General features: G+C 42.2%; 1 protein-coding gene across 2 annotated transcripts in view; it reads left to right on the plus strand.

Moving 5' to 3' along the window:
* The window catches only part of LOC149452468 (cysteine--tRNA ligase, cytoplasmic-like), a 38,717-nt gene extending 34,088 nt beyond the window's left edge, over positions 1-4,629 (plus strand). The window contains exons 10-12 of one of the 2 annotated variants that reach the window (XM_089689333.1): positions 2,168-2,172; positions 2,563-2,622; positions 4,355-4,629. In XM_089689333.1, the coding sequence (XP_089545459.1) occupies positions 2,168-2,172; positions 2,563-2,622; positions 4,355-4,453 (164 nt within the window). In that variant the 3' untranslated portion in view covers positions 4,454-4,629. The remainder of the gene's footprint in view (positions 1-2,167; positions 2,173-2,562; positions 2,623-4,354) is intronic. The other variant, XM_089689332.1, reaches the window with a different exon arrangement.
* Positions 4,630-15,453: the final 10,824 nt, after the last annotated feature.

Consider the following 15,453-nt stretch of genomic DNA (forward strand, 5'->3'; position numbering starts at 1 on the left):
TGCGAATGATGCTTCCTAAGGTGTCTCTTGGTATGTTTAACATCTTTGCAATCTTCTTATAGCCATTGCCCTTCCTGTGAAGAGAAATCACCTCTTCTCTTGTCTTCCTGGACCATTCTCTTGCCTTCACCATGTTTGTAACCACACCAGTAAATGTCTAGAAGGAGCTGAGTATCACAGTCATTTTAAAGCTGCCTAATTGGTGCTTATTATGCTTGATTGCTGCTCGGTGACATCCACAGGTGTTTTCAATACCTGATGGAAAGCACCTGTATGAACCTCTGTTCTTCAGAGTGGTAGTCTTTAAGGGGTTGAATAATTGTGGCAATGAAGAAACCACATAAGAACCATTTACTACTGTATTACATAAACAATTGATGTCATTTTAGTTGCATTTGGGTAGTTACAACGTCCTTGTAGGATTTGATTCTGAATACAATTCCAAATGTACACTATAGTCCCTAAACCCCTTTACAGCATTGGGGGTTGAATAATTTTGGTCACAACTGTATGTTCAGCAGACTGTGTTCTTCTATTGTTGTGACTTAGATGACGTTCAGAGCACATTTTATGCCCAATTCATGCAAAACTCCGCGTAATCTCAAGGGGTTCACATACTTTTTCTTGCAACTGTATATATATATATATATATATACATACACACACAGTATATATAATTTTTTTTTTTGTATGCTTTTAGTGTGTGAATTACCCTAAAGTGCAGCTTGTATATAAATGTAAATAGTAATAATTATGCAAAACGAAGATGCACACAAGCTGTGTCAATTACGACCATGAACAACAATGTCGCTATTGCCTATAAGAATCACACCTGGAGAATACTGGGACAGTTCCTCGAAACTACTTCTAGTGGTACGTTGATTCCATCAGGCTGTTTTTAGAGTGACCACCAGCAGGTGGTGCTCTGCTGCCTCTAGTCCTGTGCAATATTTACAGACCTACTCTGCATGTGAGCAACACAAACCAAAAACAGGATTTCATTCATTTTTAACCACTTGCTGTCTGGAAGATTGACATACCTTCATATCTAGGCCATTTTTTTTTTTTTTTTTATATAGGTCACTGCGCTACTTTAACTGACAATGGCACGGTCATGCAACACTGTACCCAAATTAAATTTTTATCAGTTTTTCACACAAATAGAGCTTTCTTTTGGTGTATTTAATCACCACTGGGTTTCTTATTTTTTGTGCTATAAATGTAAAAAGACTGAAAATTTTGAAACAAATTATTTTTTACTTTTTGCAATGAAACGTATCCAATAAAAAAAAATTTGACATTGATGATGAAAATATGACTGGTCACGCTAAACATTTCTTAAATTTAGGCCAAAATGTATTCTGCTACATGTCTTTGGTAAATAAAATACAATAAAACGATAGCGTGTACAAATGATGCTATATATACTGGACATCTTCCCTCTCTCTGTATATGTGTATGTGTGTGTGTGTGTATATATATATATATATATATATATATATATATATATATATATTGGCAATCAGCGACTTATGGCAGGACTGTGATAGTACGGTGGGCATTCTGACACTCACATAACTATTGACACTAATACAGTGATCAGTGCTAATAAAATGCAGACACTGTACTAATGACACTGGGCAGGAAGGGGGTTAACATCAGGGGCAATCAAAGGGTTAAATGTGTACTTAACTATATGTGATGTGTGTACTCTGTACTCTTTTACTAGGGGATGTGGCAGGGACACAAAAAATGCTGCTTCCCTGCTGTCATTAGAGATTTGTGTAGTTTACCAACACAGATCTCTCTCTTGCAGGGGCGGACTGACTACTCATGGGGCCACCGGGCAATAAGGGATCATGGGGCCCCTGTGTCCTTGCCCAAACTCAAAAAAGCCTATGAAAAAGGTACCAGGGGCATCTCATGGGGCCCCCTACTGACCCTGGGCCCTCGGGCAGTGCCTGAGTTTTCAAATGGTCAGTCCGCCCATTCTCTTTTGTCACTATCTCCAATGATTGTCGGGTCCCAGGACCCACTGGCCATCGTGTATGTATGTGTGTGTGTATATATATATATATATATATATATATATATACACACACACACTGAGCCTTGATGCAGAGCGGCCGCATATTTATGTGCAATTAAAATATACATATGTGCTGAGAGCGCGTGCCCTGCGTGCTCCCAGCAAATATGTCCATGACTCACGGAAAGGTCCCGATCTCCCCTTTCGATCGGGACCTTTTCCGATCATGTGAAGGAAAATCATGGCGGTCACATGACCCTAAAAACCCGCCCCGCGGCTTCTGAAACTCTTAAAGGGCCGGGAGGTGCCGGTGTGAAGAGGTTAATCCAGAACTGAAATGTCAATTTAGGTGGAGTTGGCATTTAAAGGCCACAATACTCACAATTGTCTCTTGCCAAGGCTTGCTATTTACTCTCGGCAATATCGTGACACTTGTCAGGTAAAACCCCAAGTGTTCTCAGCCTGTCAGAACTCCTTTAATAAACAAGACTAGTCATGCTCTGAATACATTTTCACATCATATACATTTGCAGGCAGAAGAAGAGAAGAAAAGGAAGAAGGAGGAGGCTGCTAGGAAAAAGCAGGAACAAGAGGTGAGTCTGCATGAATACATTTCTGGAATGTCTCAATATACAGTATCAGTTTTCAGAAAAGCTCCGCTGTATATCATTTAAAAGCCATTCTTCACTTTATTTCAGTGGCTTAGGCTTCATTCACACGTGCAGCAGAGGGGGTGGCAGTAAAACCAGGCAGCTGAGCCATAATTTTTACCGCCCCCTGACTGCCCTGACAAACATTAACTCATGTTCGTGCTCATGGCTGTACACGTGCCGCGACCACAACGCTGCACTTCACAGTGTGGCAAAACTTAAAACAGCAGGTCCCTTTTGGCAATTATAGGGTTAAATACAGCAGAAATTGTGGAGTTAAATCGGGCAGCGAGGAGGTCACCTATCGCCTCTTCATTGCCTGTCAAACTCCTCTTAACCACTTCAAGTCCGGACACTTACACCCCCTTCCTGTCCAGGACAATTTTCTGCTGTCAGCGCTGTCACACTTTGATGACAATTGCGCGGTCATGCAACACTGTACCCGTATTAATTGTTTAGCATTTTTTCGAGACAGATAAAACTTTATTTTGGTGGTATTTATTTACCACTGGGATTTTTATTTTATTTTTTGCTATATAAATTAAAAAGTCCAAACATTTTGAAAAAAAAATGTTTTTCTTATTAAATTTTGCAAATGATCCTTCTTCAAAAATGTATTCAGTTATCTTTTTAGAAAAAAAAAAAAAGACCCAAATTAGTTTATAACCAAAAATTATAATTTTTAAAAAACATTTTTTACATTTTTATTTATTTTTTTATTATTTGTTTAATTTTTTTAATATACTGTCACCCTAGCAGTACAGTGTCACCATAGTGACACTGTACTACTTGTGGGGGGTGAGGAAGATTTTTTTTTTTTTTTACACTGATTCCTCTTACACCCATAAAGGCTATAAAAGCAATAATTTCTCCTTCTCTCTTGCTGCATTCTTGCAGCCATTGAGAAATACTGTGAGAGCTGTGATTGGTCACAGCTTGTCACATGGCACAAGGCTGTTGTGAATAGCCTTGTACCATGTGACCTCTGTGATCATTCACAGATTTCGCTAGTAGTAAGCAATGTCAGAAGTGACATCTTGCTTACTACTATTCATGTGATCTCTGATTGGCCAATCAGGGATCACATGATCGGGACCTCGCATATAGGTCCTGTACAACGATCGGTGTTCCACTGTGTCTGGAGGACACAGCGAGCACCGGATCGCGGTGCTGCGCACTCCCAGGGAGTGCGCACAGCTTGAAAATGCGTGCGCCGTTTTATGAACGGCAACCCACCCCTGGACTGCCACTGGCCGGCCGTTTATATACAGCGGCCGGATGGCAAGTGGTTAAGGAATTCCCTTAATTTGCAGTGATTTCCTCTCACTTCCTCTTTTGTTGATGGGACAGGAAATGAAAGGAAATCTCCCCAATGGGACACAGATGGCGAAAAATAAATCTGACGAGTTATAACCCTCCATTCTTCTATCCAAAATTTAAATTTAACAAAAAAAAAAAAAGTTTTGCTTATAGTTCTGTTTTAATGATGTATTTATAATTACAGAACTTTATTAATGTGCGTCTTTTATATCTGCTTGGAGCAAGAAAACAGTGGCAGGCAGTCTGATCTCCTCTGCTGTTCCCTTCACTATTACCATACACTGTTGAGGCTGCAGACAGTTCCTGGTAGTGTGGGTGTCAATTTCTTTCTTCATTTCACAATGTGTTTCTGCAGGCTGCAAAACTTTCCAAGATGAAGATCTGCCCCAGTGAAATGTTTAAAGCAGAAACTGACAAATACTCCAATTTTGATGAACATGTAAGTAGCCTCTGACTGTTGCGTTTATTGGGCCCCTGGCTGCTAAACAGAAGTTTTGGTTCTGAAGCTGACTGTGAATATTACAGTTTGATTGTACAACTAAGCTTTGGTTGAAAGGTGCTTAAAATTGTTGTAAATCCAGAGACTGGCCTCAAGTGATACACAGAGATTAAACAAATCCTTCTTCATAAGTTGTACCTATTTATTTGTAGCTGCCTTTCCCCTACATTCATTAAAAGTGCAGAATTTACACGGGATCTCTTAGCTCTGAAAAGCAGGGGGTGGGGAGCTGAAGTTACATCAGTGACGACAGCTGACTGGAGGGAAGCCCCCCTCCTCAGTGACTGGCCTTAAGTGATACACCGAGATTAAACAAATCCTTCTTCATAAGTTGTACCTATTTATTTGTAGCTGCCTTTCCCCTACATTCATTAAAAGTGCAGAATTTACACGGGATCTCTTAGCTCTGAAAAGCAGGGGGTGGGGAGCTGAAGTTACATCAGTGACGACAGCTGACTGGAGGGAAGCCCCCCTCCTCAGTGACTGGCCTTAAGTGATACACCGAGATTAAACAAATCCTTCTTCATAAGTTGTACCTATTTATTTGTAGCTGCCTTTCCCCTACATTCATTAAAAGTGCAGAATTTACACGGGATCTCTTAGCTCTGAAAAGCAGGGGGTGGGGAGCTGAAGTTACATCAGTGACGACAGCTGACTGGAGGGAAGCCCCCCTCCTCAGTGACTGGCCTTAAGTGATACACCGAGATTAAACAAATCCTTCTTCATAAGTTGTACCTGTTTATTTGTAGCAGCCTTTGTAGGGGTGGGGAGATGAAGTTACATCAGTGAGGAGAGCTCTGGGAGCTGACTGGAGGGAAGGGACCCCCCCCCTACACACACACACACACACACAAACAACACACACACACTGTCAATCACAGGCTGTGTGCTTGGAGCTCCCATCCCCATCACCTTTTTACCTCTTGGTGTTAGGAAAACTTGTCACAACTGATTCATGCAGATAACAGAGAAACAAGGAAGGAGACACAATACAATGATATAATACAATGATCATAGTAGCATGGAGAGAGATGAACTGGAGAGAAATGTCTATCTTGCCACATCAAATATGGCCATGGAACGCGTTCCACTCACCAGACGTGACGTCACACGTCATGGATCGGAAATTACGTCAACGTGTTTCATCCCTCCTCCAATTTCCTTGGGAAGGATTGCTGGGGGTCGTTTGAGAGGACTTCATGTCCATCTAAGCTTGTGTACGTGTAAATTAATTTGTTTACGTGAAAGTTATAGCGTCTACAAATGGCGGTATATATACTGGAATTTTGTTTTTATACCACAGTAATGGCGGTGATCAGCGACTTATAGCGGGACTGCAGCTTGCATTCTGACACTGGGGGGGAACTAACTAACTGTCACTGACATCCCCAGTGACACCAATACAGTGATCAGCAGGGGTGGACTGACAACTCATGGGGCCCCCGGGCAATAGGGGATCATGGGGCCCCTGTGTCCTCGCCCAAACTCAAAAAAGCATATAAAAAAGGTACCAGGGGCATCTCATGGGGCCCCTTACTGACCCAGGGCCCTCGGGCAGTGCCCGAGTTTCCAAATGATCAGTCCGCCCCTGGTGATCAGTGCTAATAAAAAGCACTGATACTGTACTAATGGCATTGGGCAGGAAGGGGTTAACATCTGGGGGGATCAAAAGGTTAACATAAATTCTAAGTTTCGGGTACTCATCAGAATTATTTCTGCAATATGCCAGTGTACATGTAAAGGAAAGATATAAGCACAGAGTAAAGCACCTCAGCACAAGGCTGCACGACAGTCACAGTGTGCACTGACCTTCACAAGTCAGTGTGGCAAACAACACCCTCCTGTGTACATCAGGAGCTGTGCATCTGGTGCTGTTCTGATCATGTGAGTTACCACATAGTGTGCTGTGTGCCGTTTTTTACATGATGAGCTTGGGTACTTCCGTTAGTATACCGCTTCCCCATCCGAAAGCCAACAACAGACACCACAGCTGACCATACAAGACTAGACGACACCAGTCTTGAAGTAAACCAGGAGGTAGACTAGTTTATTTTAACACAGATACAAGATATATACCCTCAAGGGAACAACCCCCCCCCTGCATAATGACACAGGGCAGGACAATCTACATTTAGTAACAAGAGACACACCAACAGACAGTCCCATCAGGAGGGAGGGCTGCTGGAGACACCCCCCACCAAGCCAATACACATAAACACATACTTCATATAATAATTTGCTCCCAAGCCAGACAAACAATAGAACAATGGGATGCAGCAACATAACATTAAACAATCAACAACCCCCCACCCCAATATTAGGACAGATCACCCTGTACCCCTAACAGGCACAGGGTGACTTACACATAAGAGGGATATGGGGAGCTGAGACAGGAGTCTCCCCAGCTTTCCAAAGTGAGCTGGGTTCCATGGGCCCCCCACCCAAAGTGACTCCCATCACAATGACGAACGTTAGAAACCAGGAAAGTTTCCTAACTCATGTTTATTTAATGTTTCTTTTTTTTTTTTTTAGTTTTAAAGGAAAAAAAAACCTAACTAAAGATATAATAAAAAAAATAAAAAGAACAGTGAGCGCCTAAAGCTGCTAGCACTAAAAGGTAAACCAACCAAAACAAATAGATGGAAACAAAAAAAGAGCTAAAGTAAAGTAAGCAATTACTGCATCCTACCAAGCAATCGATGGTATGTAATAAAGTATAATCCACCAAAAACAGTGATCGATAAATAAGATAAACCAAAAATAAAAAATATATAAATATAAAAAACAAATTAATACACCACTATAAAGAAAAAAAAAAAAGCCAGTGCAAAATTAAATTAGTTCATAGAAAGTCCAATATTGAATCAGATAGTCTTCAATATAAGTGTTTCACAATTATCGTGCACCCAAAACACGTAGGTGATCTTCGGTGCAACTCCTCCACCCTTCTGCACTCACCAGAAAATATGTCTGCTGCTGCTGGGAACCCAATATATTTTAGTGCTGAGGGTGCTGGCTCATCTGACTACCTTCTTACTGGTCCTTTTTTTAGCCATCTGATCAAATGTAAAGATCAAAAAGTGCATTTTTGGTAGTTGGTTGCTGTAGTAGCAACCAGGGGCGGACTGACAACTCATGGGGCCCCTGGGCAATAGGGGATCATGGGGCCCCTGTGTCCTTGCCCAAACTAAAAAAAGCCTATGAAAAAGGTACCAGGGGCATCTCATAGGGCTCCCTACTGACCCTGGGCCTTCGGACAGTGCCCGAGTCCACCCCTCGTAGCAACATCCTGTCTTCATTTGCTATGCTCGTGAACTTCAAATGAAATGGAATGGGATCACATCAAACCCATGCCCAACTGTAAACTGAACCTCATCTCTACCAGATAAGTATACTAGAAAGTATGAAGTGCAGCACTCAAATATATCAAACAAAATTAATTAATCATGGTGATAATAATGTGTGAAAATTAATAAAACTTAATCACAAGGTGTCCATAAATGATATATTCACATGGTGGAGTCAAAATCAAGCAGTCCCAAAACTGTGGTGAGATCAGAAGACTTCCAAAGACAGCCAATGTGACACCATCCACTCACATGCAAGGCTTACTAGGAGGCATGTGACTACTACCAAGGGTGGTCAATCTACGCTTTGTGGGATATCATTGGCAACATCAAGGGAAATATAGGATACACCCAAGGAAATGATAAATGATCATCCTATAGATCCAACTGTTTCCAGGTAAGTTATTGGACCATGTTGACCAAATCTATAGATTATGAAATATATTTCTCTGATATGATTTGGTAAATGAAGAGTTCTTACCCAGAAGTGAAAGGTTTAACACAACAACCAAAATGTATTGGTGAATAGGATGGAGGTCTAAACTAACACAAACAATCTAGCTAGTTACATAAAAGAAACATTATTAAGAAAGCTCAAACATAATACAAAATACAAACAGTGAGACAGAAAAGACATAAGACAAACATTTAGATACAAGTGAAAAGGGGTATATTCCATAATTACCATGGAACTGGACGTAAAAGATCCATTCCCTTCCTCTGGTGTTCCAAAGAGAGCCTCTCTCTCCCTCGTGTCCATAATTATAGACCTCTCCTCCATTAATTTTCATGGAGTATCTCCGATTGGTTGGCCAGTCTATTTCCTTTCATAATTGGCTAAGATCAAATCCCTTGTATTTAGCATACACCAACCCACTTTAAGGCAAATCTTGGCACACCCTTTATGGAATTTAAGTATGACAATTCATGACCTTTTCCTGGGAAACTAAGTATTCATGAACGGCTGGCCACCTTCATTGCATATCTGAATCAGGGATCCTTTGAAGTGGATATTTGGGAAGCCAACAGGTCTGTCCTATTGTTAGATAAACTAACTCTGGCACCAAACTGTCTGAAAGAGGATTCTCAGCAAAGACTTCTGTTATACAGTAAAGAAGGTGTAATTAATAGAATATTCCCTTTGGCAAATATGGTATCTATAGAACAGGAATTTATGGGACGACATATTGCACACCCGCACTGATACAGCTCTAACTGAAATATATTCATAATTACAATATTCTTTACAATGTTTAATGAAGATTTCACATAACCTCATTATCTAACAACCAAGAACTCGTAGCGCAATACATGCAACAAAAGATGTATCCACATTATTATTATACAGGATTTATGGCGCCAACAGTTTTCTCAGCGCTTTACAATATTAAGGGAGACAATACAGCAACAGTACAGTTCAATAAAGGAGGGAAAGGAGGGCCCTGCTCCTTGGAGATAGTGTAAAACCATCAGTTTGGCATGTACAAACATTAGAACAGGTCATTCCAGCATCCAAGATGGCCGCCGGCTGGTTGCTCATGCATTCTCTATGCATTTTGTCATATGTAATGTCATCAGGGGCCGATCATCAGCATTTGAAGGCAATCTGAGCCTTTATGAGCTGAAAGGAGTAAACTGCAAATCCCACAAGACAATGGGGTAAAGAAGAAAGGCAGTTCCCTGCTATTTTACTAGGCTGAGGTGAAGAAGTGTGGAGGCTGTTCTAAGAGCAATGGGTGCACATCATGATGCTAACAGACCACTCACAGCTGTACCTGAGAGAGAAGAGAGAGGCACAGTGACACAAATATTGAGACATTGAAGAGCGTCATGGATGTTTCTTGGAGCCCACTGGCTGATCAAAGGGAAAGCATGCTGCAGACACAGACCAGCTGTGTTTCACCCAGAATACAAAGACGATATTCTGGTCAATTCCACATTACACTTTAAAAAAAGAGGGACAGTGTTGCTTGCTAGTATCACAGAGCCAGTGACTTCATCATAGCCTAAAGGGACCAGAGTCAGTGTCACCATCAGCATTTAAATGGTGCTTCAACATAAGAGTTGGCCCCCAATGAGCTGGCCAGCAGAAGAGAGCATGTTACAGACTGCAGAACTATTAGAGTGGTGTAATTCTCCTTAATTAGAGTTGCCGCCGCTTAGGATTTAGGAGAAGTTGCTCTCTACATCCATTGCTTGTTTTTTTTTTTTTTTGCAACATATTAATTTCTACTTACGTTCACCTTCAGTATTTGCAATTTATTCCTTGCTATAGTTTAGATATTTGCTCTATCATTGCTGTTATATCATATCTCTTACTTCTACTGGGATACTACATATATATCTGCAATAAATATTTCCCATCCAGCCAAGTGTGTCAGAGTGTGTGGTGCTATTTGCAGAGACATGGGCAAAGGAACAGGGGACCCAAAACATTAAGCTGTTCCTCGGAGGTGAGCCCTAAATTAGTACCTGAATGCTATGCGATTCATGGAAGTGCTATCAGTCTGGGAAGGTTGAGGGATGTGGCAGCCAGTCATGGAAGGAGGGGTGGCTGTATGTAGATAAATATTTCAACTATGTCTCTAGCTTGTCACAAAGGACAGTGGTTCTCAGCCACCAGGCCATGGCTTCCCTCCAGTCATCTACAGATTTCTTTACCTTCCACAGTCCCTCTCAGCTCTCATAGTGTCCACCAACCTACTACAGTGGACCATAGTGATCCCAGGCCCCGTGAGAAACCTAATCCTCCACAGCACCCCCCAACCTCCCACAATAACACCACCTACCAGTGCCCTCACAGCCTTCTGCAATGCCTCCAGCCCTCCATAGTGCCCCTAACTTCCAACATTGTTCCACAGCTCCCCCCCAAAACCCACAGTACTCTCTAGCCCCCTCAAGAAACCTTATACCCTAAAGGGCTACCAAGTCAACTGCAGAGTCCTCTAATCCACTTCACAACCTTCTTCCCTCTACAGCGATGCACAGACGCCATCAAGAGCCTTGCAGTATTTCAACACATTTATTATTATTATTATTGTTATTATTATACAGGAATTATATCAGTTTGCGCAGTGCTTTACAACATGAATATACTAGATTGGAGATTGATGGGAGCTGGAGAGATACTAGGTCTCATCTGTCCTTGTGTGAAGGTTTTACAGGTACCACACCCCTATTGGAACAGTGAAAAAATCCTCCTTCCCAGCACAAATCCCCTCCCAATCCTCTCTCCCAGCACAAATCCCCTCCCAATCCTCTCTCCCAGCACAAATTCCCCTCCCTAGTCCTCTCTCCCAGCACAAATCCCCCCAATCCTCTCCCAGCAAAAATCTCCCCTACCCCCAAATTCTCCCTTCCAGCACAAATCCTAGTCCCACAAATCCCTCTTCGTATACAGATCTTCTTTCCCACTGAATCCCCAATCCTCTTCCCATTTAGCACAAATGCTTCCCCAGTTCTCTTTCCCTTCCAGCAAATCTCTGTAACATCTCCCAATCCCCCTCCCAACACTGTTCCGTTTCCTGCACAAATCTTCTCCACCCCCCTTTCCCCCATCATTCCTCCCAGCACAAGTTCTCTCTCCCTATTCTAGCACAAATGCCCCCCCCCCCTCGCTAATCCCCTCTTCCAGCACAAACCCCCCGAATGCAAATTCTGCCCAAATCCTTCCCCCTTCTAGTACAAATCCTCCCCCAAAATTCCCTCCCTCACCTTCCTACACAAATCATCCCCCCTCCCAAATCGGCCCCCAGTACCAACTAACCTCCCAATCACTCCTTCCAGTATACGTAAATTTTCCAGCACAAACTTTTGTTACTTGCCCCCCAACCCCTACACAATCTTCAGATCTCAGATCAGCACGGCTCACTCCAGTGGGATGCCTTTCCACCAGGATTCCTCCTCCTGTTGATGACTGTTGCATATCAGAGTGGAGGAAGAGTCTAGGGGAAGTTTCCCTCAAATTTGAAGTGTATTATTGTGACGGGCAGCTAGCATCTCTCCCTACCAACTGCCTGTTGCAATAATAGTGTGGGTGATCGCTGCATCTAGGACTCAGACACCCCTCAAGTGATGCCGGGTAGGTGCCCTGGGTGCCTGGAGCTAGTTTACTGATGCAAGGTACATTAGTGGAGCCCTGTGCTGGAATTTGTTGGAATCCAGCTTGGATCTGCGGGGCGTCAGGGTTTAGTTGAAATCTCAGGGCAGTCCCACAGAATCCAGGATGGTTGGTAGGTATGCTGGTAGGACCTTAGAAGAAAGGAATATACCCTGGAAGTTTGTCCTTTAACTGTTAGTTCAAAGAATAAAAGTATCATGGACAGTGTTCAACTTTGTTGTTGCAAGCAGGGGCGGACTGACAACTCACGGGGCCCCCGGGCAATAGGGGATCATGGGTCCCCTGTGTCCTCACCCACACCCAAAAAAAGCCTATGAAAAAGCCAATGAAAGTTACCAGGGACATCTCATGGGGCCCCCTACTGACCCCTGGCCCTGGGGCAGTGCCCGATTGCTTGAATGGTCAGTCCGCCCCTGGTTACAAGGGCACTAAAATGACTACATTCACCTTTTCCATCCCCCATTTCCTGTTATGCTTGGTTATCCTCAATATACTCACATTCCCAGCAAATCCAACGTTGTTCTGCTGTACACCAGGTCCCATGTTGCCATCTTCCTTTCTTTCTCATCAGGAGCCGGCTGTCTGTTTCTGCTTCTTGCAGCCCATCCCTTGATGTTGTTGCACAAAGTTCTTCTTCTTCCAGAGTTATGTATGCCTCAGCTGAGGCCTCTCGGGGTATCTGATGCAGATACAGGAGCCGGCTAGACCATAAATAAAAAAAAAAAGAAAAATTAACACAAAAAGTAAAAAAAAAACTAAGGAAGGCTAGATTAAGGAAGGGATAGAATTACAATGGGGGTGGATGGGGTATTTTGGAGTGAAGGTCCACTTTAATTTATTTTCTGCCACTAGAGTAAATGCAAACCTTGTATCAGTTATCTCTGGGTCATTGTGACACCCATCAATCATGTCAGGCACTTGTATGCCAAAGTACTGCTTACATAAGAAGCAACCAACATAGATAAAGCCAACGTTCAGTCCAAGAGCTTCAGCGCTGCACATTCAATCTACATTGATAGCTGCTGACTCTGCAAAATTCCATTTGTACTTAAAAGATGAACAAATATGGAGGATAAAGGAACTAGTAGTCAGGCTAAAGGTTTCTGTTTCTTATGCAGGCCATAGATGGGGAGAAAACCGGCCGATTTTTCTTTAAAAAAACGAAAAAAATCGGTCGTTCAAGCGGCCGACGTTACCAGGAACGGTAAAAAAAAAATCGGCCGATTTTCATCCCGTCTACATCCGGCAAAAAATGTCCTTGCAGAGAGCTCTGCTATTTCTTTGACAGTCCTTTGACATTTATAGCGGTTGCAACAATGTAGCTATTTGTATACATTTTGGATACAGATGTTTTTATTTGGAAACAAATAGATACATTGTTGCAATCGCTATAAATGTCAAGGAACTGTCAAAGAAATAGCTGAGCTCTCTGCAGGGACACTTTTTGCCGGACTGGAATTCCTCTTCTACTTCTTCCTCTTCTTCTTCATCCTCTTCTTCTTCATCCTCTTCTTCTTCATCCTCTTCTTCTTCATCCTCTTCTTCTTCATCCTCTTCTTCCTCTTCTTCATCTTCTTCATCCTCTTCTTCAGCTTCTTCATCCTCTTCTTCAGCTTCTTCATCCTCTTCTTCAGCTTCTTCATCCTCTTCTTCTTCTTCATCCTCTTCTTCTTCATCTTCTTCTTCATCCTCTTCTTCATCCTCTTCTTCTTCATCCACTTCTCCTTCCTCTTCTTCTTCATCCTCTTCTTCATCCTCTTCTTCTTCCTCTTCTTTATCCTCTTCTTCATCCTCTTCTCCTTCTTCCTCTTCTTCTTCTTCTTCCTCTTCTTCCTCTTCTTCCTCTTCTTCTTCATCCTCTTCTTCATCCTCTTCTTCCTCTTCTTAATCATCCTTTTCTTCTTCTTCCTCTTCTTCATCCTCTACTTTTTTCTTCTTTTTGTCTTCCTCTTGCAGGTCACTGCTCATGCGCAGATTTTTTTATTGGTTTTTCCAACTTTACCGATAAAACAAAATCTGCCAAAATACCAAAAAACGGCCGAACAATTAGCCCACTAACGATCCAAAAATCGGCCGATTTTATTTTCGGCCGAAAAATCGACCGATTTTCGACCCATCTATGGCCTGCATTAGACCCATAAAAAAGACAAAGAAGAAGTGGGGCAGGGGAGGGAAACACACCAAGCCAAAGAACCAACAGCCCGTAGATATGTCCGGCACTTTCAGCCTTAGCACACACATTCTCACAAAACATGAACATTTCTTTTCTCAACAAGGTTTTGCATTAGGAAACATTTATCCAGTTCCAAAAAAAAAAATGCATATAATGACAACTGTGTATTCCAACATACAAAATGAAGGCTGAGATTTATTTTCATCCAATAAACAAAATGATGGACAGTATGAGGTCTTTTCAGGGACGTGTTGCAGAGATTTGAGGAAAGCAAAGACTGACGAAAGACCACAAAATAAACTAAAGCCACAGGAAATTCATCTTATAAAATCAATAAAGAGGAACTAAACCCATTGGTTTAAGTTTTCCAAAACCAGTTGCGTTCAAGGCATGCCATGAATTATAATTGTCACAGTCAGGGCTGCTGATAGAAACCATGGGGCTTCATACAGCCAACCTGACAGGGCCCCCCAATAAAAAACACAGTTTACTATGCTTCAGTTATGAATGAACACAATGAGTGATTGGTACGGATTAGTGCATTTATAGGTAAAGTCGATCCAGGGAACATTTGATTGCCTCTTGGAGGATCAGGAAGGAATTTTTTTCCCTGCAGGAGCAAATTGGTTCATGCTTTGCTGTTTTTTTTTTGCCTTCCTCTGGATCAACTGTGGGTATAGGATTATAACTTTTTTTTTTTTAATGGTTGAATTCGATGGACTTTTGTCTTTTTTCAGCCAGAATAACTATGTAACTCATTGTGTTAATTCAGGAAAGGAAGGGGGTGGTAAATGTGACATTTTCCAGACCTTTCCCCCACTCTCCAGAACCAAAATCCCTCTTAGCTTATATTATGATTCATAACTTTTTCTAGGTACATTTGCCAGCCTGGTCACTAGTATATTAATACTCAGCCGCAACTGCGGAATGGTTAGACATTATTATACACTTGAATGGTTCAGGAGATATACTTTTCTGCTTTTCTATATGTGTCAGATAAGGGGTGCAACATACCAGGAGAATGGTCTCAAATTGAGCCATCCGAATATGGGCTCCATGTTTAGGCAATTATGTCCTACGTAAAGATATCCACATGTAGGAAAAAGTGAGTTTTTAAAAGTAAGTCTGTTTTTACGCCCCCTTGGAAGGTCTTTTGAAGTTCAGTGAGGGACTTGGTTTACGCTTTTACGATATCCCAGATTGCACAGCAAACAGACAGCTAGGCCCCGGCTCCATTGGCGGTTTCATAGCTCGGAGCTCTCCTGCTGTGCTTTGGCTGCCTGTGACCTCTGCCATCACCCAGACCACATGTCAC

The sequence above is a fragment of the Staurois parvus genome, unplaced genomic scaffold (genome assembly GCF_062004578.1).
Source record: "Staurois parvus isolate SC_StPar_1 unplaced genomic scaffold, SC_StPar_1.0 ptg000470l, whole genome shotgun sequence".
Classification (NCBI taxonomy): domain Eukaryota; kingdom Metazoa; phylum Chordata; class Amphibia; order Anura; family Ranidae; genus Staurois; species Staurois parvus.